The sequence below is a fragment of the Myotis daubentonii genome, chromosome 3 (assembly GCF_963259705.1).
Source record: "Myotis daubentonii chromosome 3, mMyoDau2.1, whole genome shotgun sequence".
NCBI lineage: Eukaryota > Metazoa > Chordata > Mammalia > Chiroptera > Vespertilionidae > Myotis > Myotis daubentonii.
Window position 1 is genome coordinate 104,232,403 of NC_081842.1, and position 24,087 is coordinate 104,256,489.

General features: G+C 41.5%; 3 protein-coding genes and 1 pseudogene across 6 annotated transcripts in view; 3 read left to right on the forward strand and 1 right to left on the reverse strand.

Moving 5' to 3' along the window:
- The window catches only part of MED12L (mediator complex subunit 12L), a 394,672-nt gene that overhangs the window by 116,501 nt on the left and 254,084 nt on the right, over positions 1–24,087 (reverse strand). The gene's annotated exons all lie outside the window — the stretch shown is intronic.
- On the forward strand, positions 4,126–7,269 carry P2RY13 (purinergic receptor P2Y13). 2 transcript variants are annotated; one of them, XM_059688134.1, is made up of 2 exons: positions 4,126–4,420; positions 4,831–7,269. In XM_059688134.1, the coding sequence occupies exon 2, from the start codon at positions 4,886–4,888 to the stop codon at positions 5,885–5,887; it is 1,002 nt and encodes a 333-aa protein (XP_059544117.1). In that variant the 5' UTR covers positions 4,126–4,420; positions 4,831–4,885; the 3' UTR covers positions 5,888–7,269. The 2 variants fall into 2 exon arrangements, with proteins under 2 accessions (XP_059544117.1, XP_059544116.1); XM_059688133.1 differs by having other exon boundaries at positions 4,127–4,420; positions 4,871–7,269.
- LOC132231867 (anaphase-promoting complex subunit 15-like) lies at positions 19,730–20,079 on the forward strand (annotated as a pseudogene).
- P2RY14 (purinergic receptor P2Y14) overlaps positions 21,028–24,087 on the forward strand; it is a 105,012-nt gene continuing 101,952 nt past the window's right edge. For both annotated transcript variants that reach the window (XM_059688125.1, XM_059688127.1), the window contains exon 1: positions 21,028–21,166. The gene's annotated coding sequence lies outside the window, so the exon portion shown is untranslated. The remainder of the gene's footprint in view (positions 21,167–24,087) is intronic.

Consider the following 24,087-nt stretch of genomic DNA (forward strand, 5'->3'; position numbering starts at 1 on the left):
ACTTGCTCAACCCCCCGCCCAAGCCTGACGCCTCTGACCCAGGCTTCAGGCCTGGGCAAGGGGACCATCATATCCCCCCAATCCCCGGCTCCACCCCCCACCCAGGCCTGATGCCTCAGCCAGAGGAGTTGACCCTCATCACCCTCCGATCACCAATCACCGGATCGGCCCCTTGACCAGGCCTGAGGCCTCTGGCAGAGGTGTCAGGCCTGGGCAGGGGACCCCCAGCTCCCCGTGGTTGCAGGCTCCGCCCCTGCCCAGGCCTAACACCTCTGGCCTAGGCGTCTGGCCTGGGCAGCGGGGACCCGCAGCTGCAGCGGCCCCGCGATCGTGGGCTCCGCTTTAGGCCCAGGCAAGGGACCCCTAGCTCCCGGGACTACCAGCTTCGACCGTGCCCAGGTCCCATCGCTGGCTCCACCCCTACTTCCTGCTATCACTGGCCAGGGCGGCAAAGGCGCCTGATTCTCCGATCATGGCTGGGGGGCAGGGCAAAGGCGGCCCCAGGGCCGCCTTTGCCCTGCCCCCCAGCTCTTAGCTCCCCCCTGGGTTTCCGATCACTGTTAGTGGCAGGGGGCTTCTTCCTGCTTTCCCTTTTGCCTCCCTGCATTGTGCCTACATATGCAAATTAACCGCCATCTTAGTTGGCAGTTAATTTGCATATAGCCCTGATTAGCCAATGAAAAGGGTATCGTCGTACACCAATTACCATTTTTCTCTTTTATTAGATAGGATTATGAAGCTGAATATTCATATAATTGTTTCAGATATTGTGAATCAATTGCCTGTTTCCAGTCATAGGTACAGACTTTCTAATGTTGAATTTAATAATAGACAAAGATTACTACATTTAACTTGAAATTACATAATTTATTTTAGCTTATTATTATCACTTTCGGTTAATTCAGTGTGGAATTTTTTAAACAATTTCATATAATCTGCGAAAGTACCATGGTATACCTTGATGGGAAGTAAAAGGTTCTTCTATGAGTACAGGAGTTCCCATTTTGACTTTCAATCCAAATAAAAGTAAATACTTCCTCATCTTTCACATATTATTTACATGGCACTGGTTACCATGTGAACAGGAACCTTTAAACTGTTAACTCTGATCCAAAGGAAAATCCCAAAGGAGACTACAAATGTAGTTATTCCCATTTTGCAGGCTTCTAATTTTTATTTTATCTTCTTTGATTCTCTTCTGATTATACTGCTTTGAACCAATTTATGTTTTCAACCTCACACCTTACTTTAAGAGAAGAAGTTTCACAAGTCCATTAACTTTATAGTTTACTGTTTCATCTCATTCATCATTCAGTTATGCCCACCTCAAAAACTCTAGAATTTGGTAAACAATTCCATGGTCACCTTATCTGTGGCTTCTAACAGCCAGGAGAGAGTAAGGCAGGCTCTGAGTGTGGGGCCTAGAGCTAGAGTCTGTGGGTTTGCAGTGGGCCTGACCTTGCATGACCTGAGGCGAAGTGCTTAACTTCTGCACTTCTGTTTTCTCATCTGTAAAATGGGACCGATCACTGCTGTAAGAATTGAATAAGATCATATTATCAACAGACCAGCACAGCCAGTGTGATTTTATTAGTTTTGACTATATTCCCTTTTGAGTCCGATAGGATCTTATTTTTTAAAATATATTTTTATTGATTTCAAAGCAGAAGGGAGAGGGAGAGAGATAGAAACATCAAAGATGAGAGAGAATCATTGATCGGCTGCCTCCTGCATGCCCTTACTAGGGAACAAGTCTGCAACCTGGGCATGTGCCCTGACTGAGCCACACCAGCTGGGTGGATTTTAAATGTTTAGTTTATTCCCACTTGACAGGCACCTAATTTCTGGAACCTTTACTTATATCTTACTAGAGGCCCGGTGCATGAAATACTTGCATGGGTAGGGTCCCTAGGCCTGGCCAGAGATCAGGGCTGATTGGGGTCTTCCTTCCCCTGGCTGCTGGCTGCCAGCCAGGGCCTTCCTTCATTCTGTGCCACCCACTGGTGGTCAAACACCCGGTTGGTAGAACTCCTGAGGGGACAATTTGCATATTAGCCTTTTATTATATAGGATTTGATTTTTTCCTCCCGTCTTTCATGAGCTATCCCACAGTTCTACATTATATTCCACTTTCCTTTTAATTTCATTTAACAGAAAACATGCCAATACCTACCATGTCACAGGATTCATTCTCCACAGTGGGTGAATTTTCACCCATTGTATCCCTTTAACAACACAAAAAAGCAGACACCATTACTTATTTTCATATAAAGAGGAGACAATGGTTTCATAGAGAGCATAAATAACTTGCCCAGGGTCATAAGAAAAGTACGAGTTAGAATAAGGAATTGAACCCAGGCTCTCTGGCTCCTGAGGCCGTGCTCATATCTGCTCTGCTGGACAGCCTCTCAGAGACAGTATCAAGGGCAAAATACCTCCCCCATGGGTCATGGCAACTCATGAGAACAAAGAAAGACGGCCAATGCACACTAAGCACATGGACGCATAGGAATGAGTGACCTATGGAATATTTACTATGATGAAAAATTTTGAAACCTACCAACCCATTTAAAAGAATACCCTTCCGTAACTTTAGAAATAGATACCACTTGAGTTCCCCTTTTGAAAGTTTCCCACACTCTGGGATTTTGAAACTTGACCAAAATGTGATTTCCAGTTTTCACATTATGAAATGAAATTTCCCTTGTTTAAACTGAAACTATTCCAAACCTTCAATGGATTTGCCTCTGTCAGGAAATGTACACTTAATTACGTAAGTCAAATCCCTCTACTTAAAAAATAAAACTAAAAAAGTTTTATTTGTTTTTACTCTCTAATAAAGCAAACAAAAAGATATGTTTAAATTATGTTCCATTGCATTAATGAAATACAGAATCTGTATTTCCAAGAATCAATTTGAATGAAACACATTTTTTTTTCCAAACTGTGTCACCATAGGTTAGTTCCAAGCAAAATTATTAGGCATCCCATTGCCTCATATTTTAAAATGTCTGGTCGGTTATAGAGTTTTATTCTCAGAATCCCAAGCCAAGTCATCGAAAAATTCTCAATCAACCAACCCGACAGTCTACTCCAGCTCTGTGGTTAAACTTGTAGCACAAAATATGAAGTGAAACTCACCATGGAGAACTCCACATTCCTTCATAAGATCTCTAAATTTCCTCTTTCCCTTTACCTATCTGGCAAGACAACATTTGTATTATAGATTTTTGTCTATACAAAAGCAGCAATTAGCCTGGCCATCATGGCTCAGTGGATAGAACCTGGGGACTGAAGGGTCCCGGGTTCGATTCCTGATCAGGGCACATGCCCCGGTTGTGGGCTCAATGCCCAGTGTGAGGTGTGCAGGAGGCAGCCAACCAATGATTCTCTCTCATCACTGATGTTTCTATCTCTCTCCCCTTCTCCTTTCCTCTCTGAAACAAATAAAAATATATTTTAAAAAAAACAGCAATTACTCTTTCAAACTTGAAGAGATCTTAAAGAAAAAAATTTGTAGACCTTGGCCCAAGATTGATTGATGGATAAAATTCCTGAAGTCTATAGCACTTCGCATATAACATGAAATACAGAGATTTCCAAAAATGGTTTTCTAATAAATGAGAACGTATGTCGCCATTTAAATCTATAATTCCCACACCAGAGCAGTGAGTGACTAAAATTTTTCAGCCAGCACTATTCGAGGCCCGCACTTGGTCCTCTCAGCAAGACCACAGGGTGTACACCATTACTAAACCCGTCCCACAGAGGACACTGCAGCACAGAGCCGTCCAATCAGCTGTCTGTGACCTGGTACACAGTAACTGGCGGGTGTGGGATTCTGACTCCAAAAACCTGGATCTATTAGCCCTTAGCAAATATGTCATTTTCTCTTTCAGAGATGGAAAGACAAAAAGACTAAGATAAATGTTTATAGAAACAAACAGGCCATCATACTGAACACAAATTTCTGGGGAAAACAGTCTAGAAGGATGCAGATAATGATTCTACCTGATTTTAGAGTCAACTATTACACTTTGATGTAATTTGGGGCTATTTTCGTTATTTTTCTGCCTCCCATTACTATATACAAGAGGGACTCAAAAATTTCATTAAACAAGTAGGTAAACAAGATTAAGCTGCAGGAAAGTTACACTATGCGAAAATATAAAGAAACTGCAACTAATTTATGCAAGTCATAGTAGATGAAGAGTACATAACTTTGAAATAAGAGATTTCTTATTAGAAAATCCTCCAAAGGTCTGAATGTGAAGAGATTCCAATGGATCACATTACACATGAAATGAGGAAGGAAAGCAGTTTTAAGAAAGCAGAAGGGCTTGCTTCACACGCTCTTCGTGGGCTGATCTGATGACTGCGCCAAGCAGGAGGCAGCCAGCAAGCCTCCTCGCAAACAAAGGTGAGTTTCAATTTTTATTATAAGTGTGCTTGCTTATAAATGGTAGACTATACTCAAGGCGGGAAATGCTTTAAGGTTAATATTCTACAAACTAGATTAGGAGCATAAACAATTATATAATGTACAGCAATCTGACATCAATTAGTACCTCTTAAATGGGGTTTTGTTTTACTGCCATAGTAAGAGTAGCATTTGTGAATCGGGTAGGACCTGTTATTTGGATTTCATAATGTTGAGAGTAATGGTAATGTTACAAGTACCAAAACCGTATTATGTACTTTAAAAATCCTAAACAAACTGTGCCTTCTCCACCGATCTACTGAATGTGATAATGTTAATACAGAAGGTATTAATATGCTACAAACCTAAAGTCTGTTTTTTCTAAAAGCAGCATTTTTAAATCATGAAAGGCTTTGTTTTACTGTGTGTCTGTGTGTTTATTTGTAACAGCTGACACTGGAAATCATGAACGCCACGGTGACGAAGGGCTTCAATGGGTCTGAGCAGTGCCCCAGGGACACGCGGACAGCACAGCTGGTGTTCCCAGCCATTTACACCATTGTTTTCCTCACCAGTATCTCGCTGAACACTCTGGCCCTGTGGGTGTTCATTCACATTCCCAGCTCCTCCACCTTCATCGTTTACCTCAAAAGTACTCTGGTGGCCGACTTGGTAATGACACTCATGCTTCCATTTAAAATCCTCTCCGACTCACACCTGGGACCCTGGCAACTCAGAGCCTTCGTGTGCCGCTTCTCCGCCGTCATCTTCTATGAGACCATGTACGTGGGCATCGTTCTGCTGGGCCTCATCGCCTTTGATAGATTCCTCAAGATCATCAGGCCTTTTGGAAAATTCTTTGTACAAAAACCCACTTTTGCAAAAACAGTCTCAACCTGTGTCTGGTTCCTTTTGTTCCTCATCTCTCTGCCAAACATGATCTTAAGCAACCAGAAGATGACACCGACAACTGTGAAAAAGTGTGCCTCCTTAAAGAGCCCTCTGGGGTTGAAGTGGCACCAAGCGGTGAATTACATATCCCAGTTCATTTTCTGGACGGTTTTTGCCTTAATGCTTCTGTTTTATGTGGTGATTGCAAAAAAAGTATATGATTCTTACAGAAAGTCGAAAAGTAAGGACAGCAAAAACAACAAGAAGCTGGAAGGTAAAGTGTTTGTTGTTGTGGCTGTCTTCTTTCTGTGTTTTGCTCCATTTCATTTTGCCAGAGTTCCATATACTCAGAGTCAAACCAACAGCAAGACTAACTGTAGATTGCAACATCAACTGTTTATCGCTAAAGAAACAACTCTCTTGTTGGCTGCAACAAACATCTGTATGGATCCCTTAATATATATTTTTTTATGTAAAAATTTCACAAGAAGGTTATTATGCATGAGAGGAAGAAAGACTACAGCATCAGCCCAAGACAATCATACCAGCCAGACAGACAATATAACCCTAAACTGATGACTTTATCATGGCCCACTTCTATTTACGGACTAGACTTCAAAAGACAATTTATTTGGAAATAACATTTAAGCAATAAAAAGGGATTAAAATAAGTGTTTTCTTACATTTTATTATCCTGATATACAAAAAGTATTATGTAAATTTAATTCCACATAGATGTATTCATAAGCAGAATGAAGTATCATTAAGAGAATGCAACAGAAAGCAAGTGGCCACTAGAGGTCATCTTTTCTAGAACATTCACTTACATTTTGGAATAGATTTATTGTGGATAAATGTGTATTCCAAAAAACCTCCCCTCCAAAACACCTTCTCACATTGTTTTACGCACATAATTCAAACAGCACTCCGACTTTGTATTCCAAAAATGTTGATACTTGCTGAATTTTTGGGAAAAAACAAAACCGCCTTGAAAGTCCTTCGGTGAAGCTGAAACTTAGGGGTTGAAAGGGATGCCACATATGAAGCATCTGGGGAGCTGTAGGTGGTCAAAGGCCTTTGAAAGTTCCTCACAGTTACAAAGAGCCTTTTCCATGTTATTCCAACTCAACATAGGAGGCACAGGCACCATAATTAAGCCACACGAAACACTGTGCTATAATACTTTGCTCACATGCCAAGAGCATACAATTCAAGGACAAAAATACTGTATTCTTCTTCTTTAGAATTTTCCTCTACCCAGCAAATCCTCTAATGGTGGTTGAATATGCCATGTACTTAGTTAGCAAAGCCTTCCTGGGCAACAACCTCTATCCTCCTGCCTCCCAATCTGGTTAAAATAATTGCTTCTCCAACTGTTTGGGTATGTTTTAGGGCCTTCATTGCATATGTCCCTTTACCAGTTCACTATACTCTTGACCGCATCCCCTAAAGATGGTTAGGATTCTCTAAGAAAAATGTGTTTTGAAGACAGAAAATGTCATTTTTTTATTGGTAAATCCCACAATACTTCCCACTGACCTTGGGTTACAAATGTTTTATGTAGAATATGTCAAAATATTATGCTATTCTTGGTACATACATAGATGAAACTGCTGGCCCACAACCAGTAACATCCATACTGGGATATTTTTCAAAGGATGGAGCCCTACTTGGACTTATTTACCTCCGCATGTTTTTCCTAAATACCTTTGTAGTTCAAAAAAAACTACAAAATGGGTATCTGGTATTGTAGATGCCAACTTAAAACTTTCAGAGAGAATGCACAAAGGAATGCTCACGCTCTGTAAATGTGCTCCAGCTCCAGCGTTATCATCGGAAGGTGAATTTCAGGCTCTTCCTATGCCCTCAAGGGCACGGAGGCCCTGGAACCTGCCCACCACTCTGGCCTCATCGCCTCACTGCTGTTCCATCCCTGGAACTTCATACTCTTCTATAAACCTGAACATGCCAGGCTTTTTTTGCCCCTGTGCCATTGCACATGTAAATTTACCTCTGACTCACCAAGAAAACTTTTTTTTCCCTTTATTTTTATTGTTGACATTATTACAGATGTCTAGCATATCACATATTTATGGAAGAAATATTCCCCCTTTCTGTGATCTAGCTGTGCACACTTTCATGGGGTTGGACCTGAGATATTGACTGGGATACTTACAGAGGAAGAGCTTCTTCCTGAATGGAATATTTATTTATTTATTTGTTTGGTTTATTATTATTATTATTATTATTATTTTTTAGTTTTATTGCTTAATTCTTATCCCTCCCTAAAATCCTGCATTGCCATCACCTAGTCCATGAAATATGATCTGGCCAACCTCCCACCACCATCTCAAACTCAATCCCTCCCTGTCTGTCATGCCTCAACTGCTGATCTCACACTGCATTGTGATGACTCCTCCTGTAGGCACCTACTGTTTAAGTAACGTACATGTACTTCTGAAGCAGAGATTGTGCCTCATTGTGCAATCAATAAAGATTTGATAATAAACCAAACTGGTTTTATTTTTACATACTAGAAAAGCAAAAGGAAAATCCATTTTCACTGATGTTTTCATTATCAAAAGATGATAAACATTTCTTGAAAGCTCTTTTCAGTTGAGTTCCTACAGCTTGGACACAGGGGGCGGGAAAGTGGGGATGTTCTTGGGTTCTCTACTGAGTGCTCATGAAAGAAGCAGGATTACTAAATAGCACATGCATAGCTTGGGGGATGATGTCTATCAACATATCAGTTTGAAACTATTGGTAAAATGCTCCAGTTATGTACTATTGGTTTCGGGTAAGTAACTGCAGTCTATTGCAATATCCCAAACTCTCCTTTTACAAAGCGCTCTTGAAGTCTGATTTTCATTCTCTCAAATAAAAGAATTAGATCATGGTAACTGTTGGTGATGTCACTAAATGCACAGTACTTTTACTGAATATGTTACATATTCATGAGCAGACTCTAATACAGTTTTATAAAAAACTGCATCTAGATAATGTACACAATTTTTACAAAGGTCTTTCAAGATAAAATTTCAATAGTAAATCTGTCCTCCATAAACACAAATATTTAATTTTATTGCAATAACATCATAATCAAAAGTGGAGTAAATGGTGTGTAGAATAATCTAACAAGAACTTAGAGAAAAGGCATAGTAAAGCCATCTTAAAATCATACAAAATGCAAAGCAACTATTTGAGAACAAATTCCCAAACTGGCATCAAAATACTAAGTTATGGAATACTTATAGAATGGGATACTATACCACAGCCATTAATGACACACAAAAGAGAATGTTGTTTATGTGTGTGTGTGTGTGTGGTTCTTTTTTTTTTTTTTTAAAGTAGCTTTGATATAGTGTGTGAGCTTAGAGCACAATTAAGGGCTTTTGTGAAAAGTGAAATATAACTGTTATTACTGGAAAAGGTCTTCTGACTATCCCTGGGGCAGGCAAAGGGTGAAAGGGTATTGCCTCATACTGAAGAATTCTTGAGAAACCAAGAAAATTTACTGTAAATGAGAGAGGAGAAGGCAGACAAGCAGTGAGAACTCCCAAACCACAGAAGTTAGATGGCCAGTGTAAAGTTATTAATTAGAATCTTAAAAGAATTATTCAACAATGGAATACTATGCTGTGGTAAAAAAGAAGGAGTTCTTACCATTTGCAACAGCATGGATGGAACAGGAGAGCATTACGCTAAGTAAAATATGCTAGTCAGAGAAAGATAAATATCATATGATCTTACTCATTTATGGAATATAATGAACAACATAATCTGATGAACAAAAACAGATCCAGAGACAGAGAAGCATTGATCAGACCGTCAAACATCAGAGGTAAGGTAGGGGAGGGTGAGGGTAAGGGGGAGAGATCAACCAAAGATCTTATATGCACGCACATAGGCCTAACCAATGGACACAGACAACAGGGGGGTGAGGGCATAAGTGGGGGGGGGGGGGGTTAATGTGGGGATAAGGACACATCCTATCTAATAAAAGAGAAACATGGCAATTAGCGTACAACCGCTACCCTTCCCATTGGCTAATCAGGGCGATATGCAAATTAACTGCGAGCCAAGATGGCAGCCGGCAGACAGGCAGCTTGAAACTAACATGAGGCTTGCTTGCTTCAGTGACAGAGGACTCCAACGTTCCCCGCCTGCTACTGCCGGCCTCTGAGCTGCAACTCTAAGCAACTATGTTACAAATATAGAAGCTAAACAAAACCCCAGAAACCTGCTTTAGTCGCCAGGCTTCAGCCAGCAGGATCACAACATTGTTTCAAATACAGAAGGTAAACAAAGGCCAGAAACCTGCTTTCAGCAGTGGAGGCCTAAGAGCTGGAGCCTCAGAGCTAAAGCTGGTGCAGAATAAAAAAAAAAAAGAAAAAAAGGAGCGGTTGGGAGCTTCAGTCACCCCCAGCCTGAAAACAGCCCTCAGCCCCTCACCCAGTGGGGGGCTGGCACCCCAGTGGGGACCCCCACCCTGAAGGGTGTGTGACCAGCTGCAAACAGCCATCATCCCCTCATCCAGGCTGGCCAGGCACCTCAGTGGGGACCCCCACCCTGATCCAGGACACCCTTCAGGGCAAACCAGCCGGCCCCCACCCCTGCACCAGGCCTCTATCCTATATAGCAGTGATTCCCAAAGTGGGCACTACCACCCCCTGGTGGGCACTGCAGCGATCCAGGGGGGCGGTGATGGCCACAGGTGCATTTGTTTTAACTTTTTTTGTATTACCTTTCTCTTCTGAGTTCAATAAATAGTTTCATAATTTCAAACTTCAATGTTTCTAATTTACACCTTTCTTTACTATATTTTACAAAAAAGGTAGAAACATTAATACATATATCTTTCTGTTTAATTGCTATTAAAATTTAAAAAAAATTAATTTCCAGGGGGCGCTGAGTAATATTTTTTCTGGAAAGGGGGCGGTAGGCCAAATAAGTTTGGGAACCACTGCTATATAGTAAAAGGGTAATATGCCTCCCAGCACCGGGATCAGCGGAGCCGCGAGGCATTCCGGCACTGGGATCAGTGTGACAGGGGGCAGCGCCCAAACCTCCTGATTGCCCTGTGGCTCTGTGTGTGACAGGGGGCGGGGCCACAACCTCCCTATCCGCCCTGCTCTGTTTGTGACAGGGGAAGGCACCCCAACCCCCTGATCAGCCCTGCTCTGTGTGTGACAGGGTGCGGTACCACAACCCCCCCCCCCCCCCCCGCCCCACGGGCTCTGCTCTGTGTGTGACGGGGTAGAGCCATAACCTCCCCATCGGCCCTGCCCTGAGTGTGACAGGGGGCGGTGCCCCAACTCCCCTATCGGCCCTGCTCTGTGCGTGACAGGGGGAGCTCCCCAACCCCCTGATTGGCCCTGCTCTGTGCGTGACAGGGGGTGGCGCCGCAACCTGCCCATCGACCCTGCCTTGAGTGTGACAGGGGGCAGTGCCCCAACCCCCCTATCAGCCCTACCCTGAGCGTGACTGAGGGTGGCATCGCAACCTCCCAATCCACCCTGCTCTGTGCATGACAGGGGCAGCACCCCAACTCCCCAATCAGCCCTGCTCTGAGCCCGACCAGGGGCTGCACCTAGGAATTGGGCCTGCCCTCTGCCAACCGGGAGCAGGCCTAAGCCAGCAGGTCGTTATCTCCCGAGGGGTCCCAGACTGCGAGAGGGCACAGGCCGGGCTGAGGGACCCCTCCCTTCCCCCCGAGTGCACAAATTTTTGTGCACCGGGCCTCTAGTATGTAATAACTTAATCAATAAAAAATTTTAAAAAAAGAATTATTCAATCTTTTCAAAACCATCACTTTATGTATTTCATATCCATTTAAAAGAAGCTCCTTCCATAATTTTCTTTCTCAAAATGCCTGGAGTTTACCTCCAGGTAAACTCATTCCTCCAGCAGGTTAAAAGGTCAAAGTTCACATAACTCTTAACAGAACAAGCCTCTAGAGCAGTGGTTCTCAACCTTGGCTGCACATTAGAATCACCTGGGAATCTTTTTAAAATCCTGACTTCTGGGCCTCATCCTCCGGAAATTCTGTTTCTTTGTTACTAATGTTGTGCTCCCCCCGCCCATAACAAAGAAACAGAGTTTCCGGAGGATGAGGCCCAGAAATCAGGATTTTAAAAAGATTCCCAGGTGATTCTAATGTGCAGCCAAGGTTGAGAACCTCTGCTCTAGAGGAAGAACCCACTCCCTACCGGTCTAATGCCTCAGGGAGCATAGCTAGGAGACAGCAGGGAGCATAGCTAAGGAAAGTGTGGAACTCACAAACCATTTAAAGTGCCCAGAAACAAAACCCACTATTTTAAAATTTACATGAAACCAAAAACAGACAATATGAATAGAGAACACTTGTGTTCAAACCAAAGTAGTCCTCAAACTTTACTTGGTACCAGAATCAGCTGAAGGGATTCTTAAAAACACTACTAGGCCCACCCCTGAGTTTCTGATTCAGTAGGTCAAGGGTGAGGGCTGAGCATGAGCTGCCAGGGGCACTGAAGCTATGGACTGGGACACTCATGAAGAAGCACTGAGATAAATGTTCCCTGAGGTTCATACTTCCGTCCAGACTGATTTACACACAGCCATCTTAAGAATGTCCAAGAGAGGCATCTGTCAACAGGAAACACAAAATTGTTATTAAGAGACTGGGGCAGATATAAGGTGGCCGGCCAGAGTAAGGACTAGGCTACCTTAAAAGTCCATACCCTACTGTGGGGGCATCTACTATCCAGTGCCAACTGCTGGCACAGAAGGGAACTGGAGTCCAGGGTGCCTAACTAGTAGCAATAACAGTAGTAAAACTAGCATCAGTGACAACAAAAGCTACACACATTACCTACTACTTACTGTGTACCAAGAGCTTTAACTATATTGTTCCATTTAATAATACCAGAAAGCCTATAAAGTGAAATTATTATCTCCATTTTAGAGATAAAGAAGTTGAGAAACAGAGGTTAAGCAATGTGCATGGGGTCACCCGGCATATAAGGAGCAGGGCTAGAGCTCTAATTCAGATTCTTGCCTCTAAGCTCATACTCTTAAACACTATATTTGTAATTTCAAATCTTCTAATGTTCTCAAGAGAATTCATAAATCCAGTCTCCTATATTTTCAAAATTTCCGTAGCCACCCCCATATTCTGTGACCCTACAAAAACAACGCAGTATTCTTGTGTGGGCCATAACTAGCCCTGGTGCCGCCAGCTAATTAGGCCTGACCTAGAAGCTACCAGAACCTCCCAGGACCTCACCAGGCAGCGTGGCTTGTTTACTGAACACTTGCTGTGGCTGACACCATGCTCTGCACTTGATAAAGATTACTACTTCGCTATCTTTCACTGCAACACTACAGGACAGATGTTACAGGACTCCTTGTTGAGGGAGAAAAGAAAAGAAGTCTGAGGACAAAGTAAAGGATACCTCGTCTACAGTGCCTGTGGCAACACCAGCAAAGCAGAGGCTCTGCTCTACCACCTGACAGTTAGGACAAGCTGCATGCCTCCAGGGTTGACATTGGGCCCCAGCAGTGAGAATGGTAAGGAGGTGGCGCCTGCAGAGGGAGGAAGAGGTCTCAACACAAATGAACTTCAGTAACCTCAGGGGTATGAATGGTTCGTGGACCCTATAAGTACTTTGGGCGGCCCTCCAGCACTAAGAGTTCTTGAAAGGAGTAAAGTCCCACATAGAGATTCATGGGTTCATCTGGTCATTCTTCTTCGTGCACTTCTCCGTGGAAGCCGCAGCTGGTCAGGCACACAGGCCACAGTGAATCGAATGTGGTAAGCTGTATGAAAGCCATAATTAACTCACCATAGGAGCTCAGAGGAAAGGGGACCTGATTGCAAATGAAGAAACTGAGGAAGGGCTCGCAGAAAATGGAAATGTGAGCTGAACCTTAAAGGAGAAAACCAAGCACCCAAAAGGGAGCACTGGGCAGAGAGCAGTATTGAGCAAGGCTCGGGCCGAGGAGGGCATTGTGCTGCTGCCAGATCATGAGGGGCTTTGGGGGTCTGAGGCTGCAGCATGGGAATTAGACGATGAGCCTGGGCAGAGTGCAGATCCTGCTGTGGCATTTCTCTAACCACTGAAGGTTTCTGAAGTGAAGCATTATGTCCTAGAAGAACATCAATTTGTCAGCAAATAGGATGATTCTGGGTTGAAGAACAGCCACTGAGGTCAGGAGATCAACTGAAAAAGTCTTGCCCCTATACAGGCAACAGCCCAGGGAAAATTGGACATGGGCCTCAGTGACATGTTCAGAAAGGTTTTGAGTCCAAGACCCCTAGAGAACAGGAGATTATGCGTTAACTGTGGTTAACATGTATTCTCCGTGGGTCCATAATCTCCATCTCAACCACCCCCAACTGAATGGTAATGCTCTGGAGATCACGAGCTTGGGTGATGCACTGGATCATGAAGACCAAGAAGCAGGGTCTGGGTATCCTGTATGTGAAACACAATGAGAGAGCGAGGTCAAGAGGACAAAAGCTGGACAGAGGGGTGCAAAATACAGATCCAGGGCTCTGAAGACACGGCTAGATTTGAGGCCAGGTGAAATTTTTCTAAGACCGGGAGAGAATAAGGAACGAGCTGAGTAATTCAGAGGCCATGTTACCCAAATCCCATGGACACAGGCAAGAGGATCTGGGGGAAGTGCCTGGGACTGGGATGGGGGTGGGATTGGTGGGTTAAAACAAGAAACAGAAGGTCCGGTGTACTGGAAGCCAAGGAGCAAGAGAGATTCAGGAGAAAGCTATAGTCTGCAGAACCACACACTGTGGGAAGGTCAAGAGTGTTGAATGTAGAACTCTGAGGTCAGTGGTAATTTTAAGGAGGAGGTGGGGTAGAGCCCCAGTTTGTAAAGGGAAATGAGGAGCTACACGCAACACTCAACTTGCCATAAAGGACAAGTCAGTTTCAAAGAGTTCCAAGGAAGAAAAACAACAGTTGTATTACTCTGACTTTCCCTAAGGGTGTCTAAGACCAGGAGAGCAGCTCTCCTGTGTTTCCCGTGCAGTGCAGTTACAATGTACCACGGGAATGAGCAAACGGAGCAGAGGTGCAAACCCAATGGTGGGAGTAGCCACGTGACCGAGAGAAACTAGCGTGGGTCAGCTGGGCACTGCATTCAGGTAGTGTGCCGACATTTCAGACTCCACATTACCTGGGTTTCTGAGTCCCAGCCTCCCATTCATTCCAGTATAAAGTATTTATAGAAAAAGTGGAGTGGGTGGGAGATGAGACACCAAGTGGTAGGGATGCAAGCTGAAAACACGGGGAGGAGTGACAAAAAAAGAAAGATAAAAGCAAGAATAGAGAAAGAAAATGGAATTCGAGACTTACAGTAAGTAGGTAAACTAGTGTTTTGAAAAAATTCCGTACCTCACTTAGCATGTGAATTTTTGTCACTGCTGCAATAAAACTCACGGTCACAAACGTGACACCCGGGGTTCAGAACTGGAATGCCTACCTTTATTTTTTCAATTCAGCATCAATATTAGATGGGTGTATATGATCTTAAGTAGCCATAGTCATCTTAAGAAATTACACCTCATGCATAGCTGAGTACTTTTTTAGTTTAAAATATTAGCCTTTTGCTTTAAAACTACATCACATTACTCTGTACTTTTACCCTTTTTATTCTATTTAGCTCTGAACTATAGAGAATGAAGCATTGACCTGAATGCAGTGCCCAGCTGAGACCACCTCCCTCCCCCCGACATATTTGGCCTCAGATTTTACACTTTCCCATATTTTCAGATAGTCTGAATAAGCCAGTCCTAGCTTCCTTCTTTTCAGCAGAGAAAGCTATAAAGAAAGAATAAAGAGTATTTCAAGCAATCATCGGATCACCATTAAAGGAAACCCAAGAGCTTACTAAGGGCTGCCAAAATATTATAGAATTACTTAACTTTGTAGTTGAGAAGTCTTTTCAATTTTTAATCATTCCAACTTTACATTCAGACAGGCACACCCATTCATTCACTTATTCACTCTCCCTCTCCCTTCTGACCAAATAAAAACACAAAACAAAAGCTACTATTCTAACTACCCTGTACATTTAAGTTTCACAATCTTATAAGGTAGCCATTCCCATGCTTATTTTTCAGAAGAAGAAACTGAGGCTCAGATATATTAATGACTTGCTCAAAGTAAAAAAAAAGCTGTTAAGCGGAGAGGTTGAAATCCACATTGGAGTCTATTAGACCCATTACTGGGCTCCTATCACTGCCTCTCACAAACAAGATTTCAAAAGTAAGGAGATGGATCAAGTAGCCAGTACTGGAGAGAATATGGATATGAGAACAGCAGCAGAAGCAGGTATATCTCCAAACTCAATCTCAACCCATCCTCCCCTTTAGTCAACCATTACACATGAAGTTCTCATACCAGAAAAATGTAAGTGCTTTATTTAAAGAAGACCTAATAGATACAAATCATTTCAAATGACAGATTAAACACAGTAATTTAGGCACAGGGACCTAAAGATATCAATCTCAGCTAGGGAACATGAAAGGGTTTGTAATAATTATACTCAGCACAAATTCTCAGCCACTGCATGTGAGCCACAATTAGAGTGACTTTCTTGAACAGAGTGATGAAATAATAAGACTGTTAATACAATATTTGTTGTATGTTCTGGCTACATGCAAAAGACAGGGTGTCCAAGACAGAGCATCATGAGCTATGTTACAATGAGACTCTGCTTGCCTTTGTTTTATAATAATGAATTAGTGTACTACAGAGGCTTTGGAGGCCCTTTCTTTATATGTGCTTTTTCCTTTAAGAAGAAATGAATGCATCTGAGAGTATTGTGACAGAGAAAAATGAGATTACGATACAAATGCTATGCCTACCAACACTGGAGGAGTGGACATTGAGCCCAGATCCACGTCAATGCAGAGAAGCCCAATAAAGAAGGGAGGAGAGAGGAAGAAGTCACATGCAACGGGAATGACTAGAACAATGGTCGCCAACCTTTCGGAACTCATGGACCACCAGTGGTCCGCGGTCCATAGGTTGGCGACCGCTGGACTAGAAGACTGAATAAGGAAAGCCTTGATAATATATCTGCTTATGTCTCCCAATAAATAGGGGCAAGTAGGAAAAGAGTTTATTCCAGGATTTAGAAAGACTTACCAATAATATTACTTAATTTTCATTTCTTGTAAGATTTCAGAAACACATTCTCTACTTGAGTATTTGTCTCTTTTTTTAATATATATGTTTTTATTGATTTCAGAGAGAGGAAGGGAGAGGAAGAGGGAGAGGGAGAGACAGAAACATCAATGAGAGAGAAACATCAACTGGCCACCTCCTGCACTGGGGATCAAACCCATAACCCGTACACATGCCCCAACTGGGAATTGAACTTGTGACCTCCTGGTTCATGGGTCAACATTCAAGCACCGAGCCACACAGGCAGCTGCTTCTGTCTCTTCAAGAATGCATTTTGAAAAATCAATAAGGTTTTGGAATCTCACTTAAAATCATTGTTTTACATAATCCTGAAACCAAAATAAAGTGAATGAGTCATTCAGTATACCTGCTTCCCCCGCAAATAGTGACTTTGGATATCCTGACTTTGTGATTAGTGATCCATGAACCAGGTCTATGTCCAAAACAAGATTGTAGATATTCCTATTGGACTTCAAAATTCTAAACCCAATGGTGACTTCAGGCTAATTGCCTCAGAAACATTTAAAAGAATCCCCTTACTACACATCCCATAGGATGGACCTAGTAGATACAGAGCGAAGCAATTTTCAAAAGCCAAGGAGATTAAAGAAAAACTTTGTTTTTTAATGCAGAGAGATTGTTCTGAAGAAGAAATAAGTCTAAAAAGACAGTAAAACCAAATGTAAAAGGTGACCAGTGATTGGATTCCATAACAACAAAATTATAAAGGGTATTCCTGGGAAATTGCAAATTTTTAATGTAGATGAAATATTTAAAAATATTATTATTTCAAAATTAACCTCTTGACTGATAATAGTATTGTGTTTAGGAAGACGAATGTCCTTGTTATTTGGAAATGCTGCTGAAGCAGTTAGGAGTGAGGCATTTATCACAATGACTGCAATTTCAAACAGGTCCACCCAAAATGTGTGTGTGTGTGTAGATATGTGAAAAACATTAACCATTTGTAACTCTAGATGAAATCTACATGAAATATTATTTCAACTTGTGTGAAGGTTTAACATCTTTAACAATAAATATCAGAAGAAAAAAATAAACTATATTAAAAAAATAAAACAGCCCAGCTGACATGGTTCAGTGGTGGAGCATCAACCTACTAACCAGGAGGTCATGGTTTGATTCCTGGTCAGGACACATGCCTGGGTTGCAGGCACAATTTTAAGTGTAGGGTGTGCGGGAGGCAGTCAATCAATGATTCTCTCTCATCATTGATGTTTCTATCTCTTTCTCCATCTCCCTTTAAAATATATTTAAAAAAATAAAATAAAACAAAAAAAGCACACATTTTTTTAAAGCATGATGGAGGTAGAGAAGTACAAACACAACCCACAATGTCACCCTTTATTCAAAATAAATGTAGGGCTTGTAATGGCTAAACAATGTCATTAAAAGAGCTTCCCTGCATTTAATAGGCTATTCTAAGAAAACAACAAGATAATTATTGTTATAAAGTCTCCTATGGCTCTTAGGAAATGTGAGACTTGCTATAAGAAAAATCAACAGAAAAAAATTCTGCAGGTTAACCTTTCAGTTATTTGAACAATAATAAAGTTATGGGCTGGTTTTTAGCTGCTCTTTTTATTAAAGTGTTACACTTTTTTTCATGACTAAACGTGTACTATACTTCCCTTTTTGAATGTTAAGTAAGACCAAGCTTTAGCAAGTCCCAACTTGAGACTGGCATAATATGCTTGAAGGCGAATGGGTACGCCTCATGTTAACTTTTTCATTACTAGATTTAATTTGCATCACTGAGCAAAGAAACTTTTAAATACGACAATCCCACTGTTATATTAAGGAAGGAAAAGCCTATTTCATCCCCAACCCCACCCTTAGGGAGAGAAAAAGAGGGCAACTTACTGCCCCTTCCTTCTTCCATGAGGAGATCTTTGTTTAAAAACAACAACAACAACACCAACACAGAGAAAGTCAAGTTGCTTCTTCAAAGGCCAGGTCCTTCTTCAAACTTAGAAAGGCCTATCATAATCTTCATGCACTGGCCTCCTTTCAGAGACTATTTTAAAGGCACTCAAAACCAGGAAATAGACTCCTAAATTATCAAAACATTTTCCCTTCAAATTCAAAATAGGAAAGTATATCAAAAACAATTTCAACAGCTTGATATACTCAGGAATTTTCTTTAACATAAAACATCAATATTTAGTTAGTTGACCCCAATTGGACAAGTCAACCGAAGTAATAAATGCATTAAAATTTAAGGTGGATAGCAGAGTGTCTTCATTTCTTTAGCAGAAGCTTGTGGAATATTTATCCAAATAAGCTCTTTAATGTGATTTTGTATACACCACTGAAAATCTGGGATGATAATCCTCAGAATTTGCAGAGAGGATCTTTGCTCAACATACTTTGAAAAAGGCTGTAAGGGATGTTCTCTCCTTCTGAACTGATGCTTTTTAAGACTTGGCCATTTGTTGTTCTGCCACTTAGGTTTCACATTAAGAGCAGTACATAATCCATGTATGGATCATAGTGACAAGTGGCAAAAAGTTCAACCCAAGAAGGACAAGTCTTTCAAACTAAAGTCTACAATGAACTGGCTTCAGATGGTAAAAGCAAAATCCATGGCACAAAGCAGAGTCAATGTTAAATAAGCTGGCTAATTTTTGTTCAGAGGCATTCCTTAGGGCTAGCTACTCATCCACACATAATAAACCCTCTCTAAAAAGAATGGAATGAAAAAACCATTAAAATTGAAGTTGTTTGTTTTTGTTTGATTAGGAAAAAGGAAGAGAAGTAACATAATATTGATATTCAACTATTGGTATTTAAATCAAACACATTTGTTTTTCTGTCAAACTTGGAAAGAAAACCAACTACACAATCCATTATTTCCTTAAGGCATAAACACTTCATAAACCTATTATTGATTTACTACCTTCAAGAAAGTTTCCATCTTTGATTATTATTTTCAATTATTGTCATCCATGATAGTAACAGGTTTTAATTCCATTTCATGAAATTATATTTTTATTTTTCACTTATTTGTTCAAATATTGCATTCAAGAAAGTCTTGGACTCCTTTGGAGACTTTTATCTGAAAGTTCTAAAATTAATTACATAAGAAAAAGGGATCTGATTATATAAATTCATTACTGTGCAAAGATTTTTGAAGATAACAAAACAAGCTCTCTAGTGTTTTAAGAATGAAATTCAAGTGCTTCTGGTGCTGTCAGCTGCCGCCATGTCCGCCTTGAGCCCTCACTCTTGCCTGCGTAACGGAGGCACAGTACTTTTATCAGGCCGACCCTGTGTGGATGAGACCAAGCTGCTCGGCAAGAACAGCAGCATCAGGCCTGGCTCCAGAGCATCGAAGACAAAGACAGCAATCTGGTACCTACTGTCAGGCCAGCCTCAGAGTACCATGATGCGGAGGAAGAGGAGAATGAAGACAGTGAAGAGGGCTTGGAGGATGATGAACAAGATGAAGAGGACATGCAGGACATGGACAAGATGAACTATAGTGAGTCGCCTGATGATGGAAAAGTCAATGAAGTGAACTCGGAAGGCAACGGACAGGATCAGGGCCAGTGAATGAGCTAGGCAGACAAGGCAGGGTGGCCTGAGGGAGATTCCAGGCTGACCCAAGTACCATGTAACCCCTGACAACCAGCTGGTCACCCCAGTGCCTGAAGCTTACCCTCAGGCACCTCCTCAGCAGCTGCCAGGACCTGGTTTATCAGTCTGCCCTTAAACACCCTGGGCCTAGCCCACCCCACCTTTCTAGCCAGTACCTCACCCCTTAGTTGCCAGGTATAGTCTCTTTCTAAATCTTTTTAATAAAAACAGTACTGATCCTCCCCAACCCGCCAAAGAATAAAATTCAAAAGTTTCAGAGAATTTTCCCCTTAAGTAACTTTATTTTTAAAAATTTAATATTTATATTTGTGTATTTGTAAAAAACAGCTCTGTAGAGCTCGTTAGATTCTTGCATAAGACTACACATTTCCAAAGTTATCAATTACTAATATATATACATTACAATTTTAGTCTTTAAGTAGTATGTAAAATCTTTAAAGGATTTGTCTTTTATAAAATATATTTTTATTCCTTTGGGCCAAAATTTAATTAGCAAGAAGGCTGTAAATGCATATTTTCTTACTAGCATTAGGAAACCCTCCCCCTTCAAAAAAAAAAAAAAAAAAAAAAGAAGGAAAGAAAGAAGAAGCAGAAGAATGAAACACTGGGTTGATTCGTAGGGCCCACACTTCATCCCCTCTTCCTTAAAGAGTCCTCTGGCATCCTAAGGCCCAGCCCTCCGTGTTTCCTTCAGGTGACTCACCGTCTGATTCCTGCTGGTTCAGGAACTGCTCTGCCCCAGTCTACAGATCTCACCTGCTCTTCGATGTGAGTCACTGACATTAGCAAGAGAGCAAGTTGCTCCAGTTGTTCCTGAACAGGAGACTCTGCAAGGTGCCCAGAGGACCATCTCAAGACGGGTTGGGAAGCACCTACCTTCTCTGGCAGGGGAGGAAAATGTTTATTTTCCATGCTTTCCCCAAAACCCCACATCCCTGCCAACCTTAGTTTTAAGGTGTATTCTTACTTAGAGTTGAGAAGCCTGTTTCAACTTAAAGACACCAGTATCAGGTGAATGGACAACCAACTACCGCAATGAAAGGTAAATAAAAACTTTTTTTCTAATTGTCTGAAAAGCTGTGGTTGATAGGACGCAGCACTGATTAAGACTGATTGCACCTCTGCTGAAATCTGAGGTCTGAAGAAAGGGGAGGAATTAGAACGCTAACTCAATGATATGTCTTTGAAGGCACCACTTTTTGACACAGGCGCCATGTGTCCTTCCCAGAGCTTCACTGTGTACGAGGCAGGCAGGCAGAAAATGTACAGTGTGTATGTGTGCATGTGCCTTCGAATGTAGAAATGATGTCCTGGAAATCATTTCTATTAGAGAATTTTTTTTTATCACAAATCGAAAGTGCCTTGTAATTGTTTACCAAGACCCAAAACTTAAATTTGTTTCATAATCTTTTACTCACATTTTATGTTTAGAAAAAAAGACCAGAAGGAAAACAGTAATTTTTCTATTCTGATTGCCTCATTTTGATAAAAGAATCTCAATCTTTTCATTGTACCACAATGAACAGGGCAATTTTCATTCTAAATCCTTAGGCAATCATGTTAAAACATGTCAGAAAAGGCACTGAGAAAACTGCCCAGCTACTGACAAACAGCTCAGCAACGGCCTGGTTCTGGTTTATGTTCAAATCATTAGGGAGTTTTCGCTTGATTAAGGAAAACAAGAATCAAGCATGGAGATCTGACCCCTTCTAAGTTATAAAGAGGACTTTAAAAGATAGGTGAGTCTATGGCAAAGTGACTTTTTGATGTATTAGGTTAAGATCTGTCTATTATAGAATTTTATATCATATTCTCAAGTTGGATCTACTTTCATTTGAGGTATGTTAACATTTTTAACAACTTTCTTTCTAATTAAAGATTCCAATTTACTAGAAAAATGAAGAGCAAAGTTTGTTTCTATATTATCATCTACATAGCAGGGCTCGGGGAAAGAGCCAGATACTGCTGATATTTTATTTCATTATCATTTCTACCAGTTTGAGGTTATCAGTCTTTCCTCCTTGAAGTTAGGGATCAAGTAGATGTGTCTCTTAGTACTGCAGCAAAATCCTATGGTAAACCTATTGCTTCCAACACCTACTTGAAAAGCAATCAGGTATGTGTGAGTTGGGATGAGGGGTTCCAGGGGCAGTTAGATTGCTGACATACTTAACAATGTAGCCTACAGGAAAAGCATAATTAGTCAGAATATGGAAACTATTTCATGAAGAGAAGAGGAGAAATGTTCCCAGCCACAGACAACATGCTGAGAGGGCTCCGTGCGTTGGGCTCTGGGTGGGAGAAGGAAGGCTAAATGAGAGTGGTGTGCTTTATTTAGGTTAGTGGTGTCTGTGCCCTTCAGTCTGCCTGCTTTTTTCTTCCTTTCTTGATATCTAATGATTTAACATAGTATAATATTTCATGCTATATTATGAGAAAATGCCACCAAAATTTAAGATAGGGGAGATAAGAATGGCCATTTGTTATTTAATGTATGCCTTCAAATTAAGAAAAACTAGGAAAACCATGATACTCCCTACACCCCCCCCCCAAAAAAAAAAGCATGCTCTGAAGGCAGGACAGAAGTGAGGTGAACTCAAGCTGAAATCACCCACAGTCCCCAGGACACACAACAGGCACAGGCATGGAGCAGTTTAGTTTGGGGGGAGAAAGCAAAATGACCAGGGTTTGTGTGCTGACTGTGCCAAAAGTGATCAGGGTGACTTGGGCAAGCCGCTTATTTCCGCAAGAACTCATTGCCTTCCCTCACAGTAATGTTTGTGTGTGTGTGTGTGTGTGGGGGGGGGGGGCCTAGATTCCATGGTCATTAGAGGCCCTCGGGGGTGTTATCAAGAACCCAAGGCTTGAACCAAACACAGGAATGCTTGGGGACACTGGCAAAGATGGTGAGAACTGGTCCTCCCATTTGTCACCAGCCAGCTGCATGATGCTGATCAAGTCTCAAACTCTTTAGGTTGCAGATTCTTCCATGGCAAGATGGAAAGCTTTCCATTAATACTAATGCAAGGGTCAATTGCAGTTCCTACAACTGTGAAGCAGAGGGGGGAGAGCAGAGGCAACCATGACCATGTGGTTAAAAGGAAGAGGATGAGTCACATGGAAGACATTAAGATGAACAAGAAACAAGACTCAACCCTGCTTCAGGACAGGGGTTAAAACCAGGCTCCTATCTGATCTGACAGTATTTCCAAACTTTCTACTCCTTATATGGCAAATATGGGCAGAAGAGAACATCTGCTCTCCATCTTCTACCTAATTAGCATATTTGATCTGTCACTGACACTTACTAACCGTACATAAAAAATGTACACTAAAATGCATTTGAAGAAGAGCAATGATTAAGTTTCACTTGGTGTAAGACAGCCATTAAGTTCTTCATACCAGCGAGTCCACAATTTCTCTTATAAGGCAATTTCTTTTTTAAAAAAATATATTTTTATTGATTTCAGAGAGGAAGGGAGGGGAGAGAGAGAAAGAGAGAGAAAAACATCAGTGATGAGAGATAATTATTGATCAGCTGCCTCCTGCACGCCACACACTGGGGATCCAGCCTGCAACCCGGGCATGTGCCCCGACCAGGAATCAAACTGCAATCTCCTGATTCATAGTTTAACACTCAACCACTGAGCTATGCCAGCTGGGCAAGGCAATTTCTAATACTAATTTCTGTGAATTACTTAAATGACTTTTTCTAACATATTAGAATGCATATGGCACAGACTGTCCTTCTAGCCTTAATACTAAAGCAACAACCACTAACACACATTTTATAGTTTTAATACATGTCCAAGTCTACTGAATATTTTAACACACACACACACACACTTATTTATTTATTTTAAAAGCCCTCACATAACTTTAGGGTTAACCCTATTTTACAGCTGAGCAAACTAAGGCTTAAGTGGTTCACGAGTACGAAGCAGAGCTCTGACCTTGAAGCAT

Bases quoted from the DNA above. Each gene is read 5' to 3' on its own strand.
- P2RY13 (XM_059688134.1), top strand. From the start codon at position 4,886: ATGAACGCCACGGTGACGAAGGGCTTCAATGGGTCTGAGCAGTGCCCC.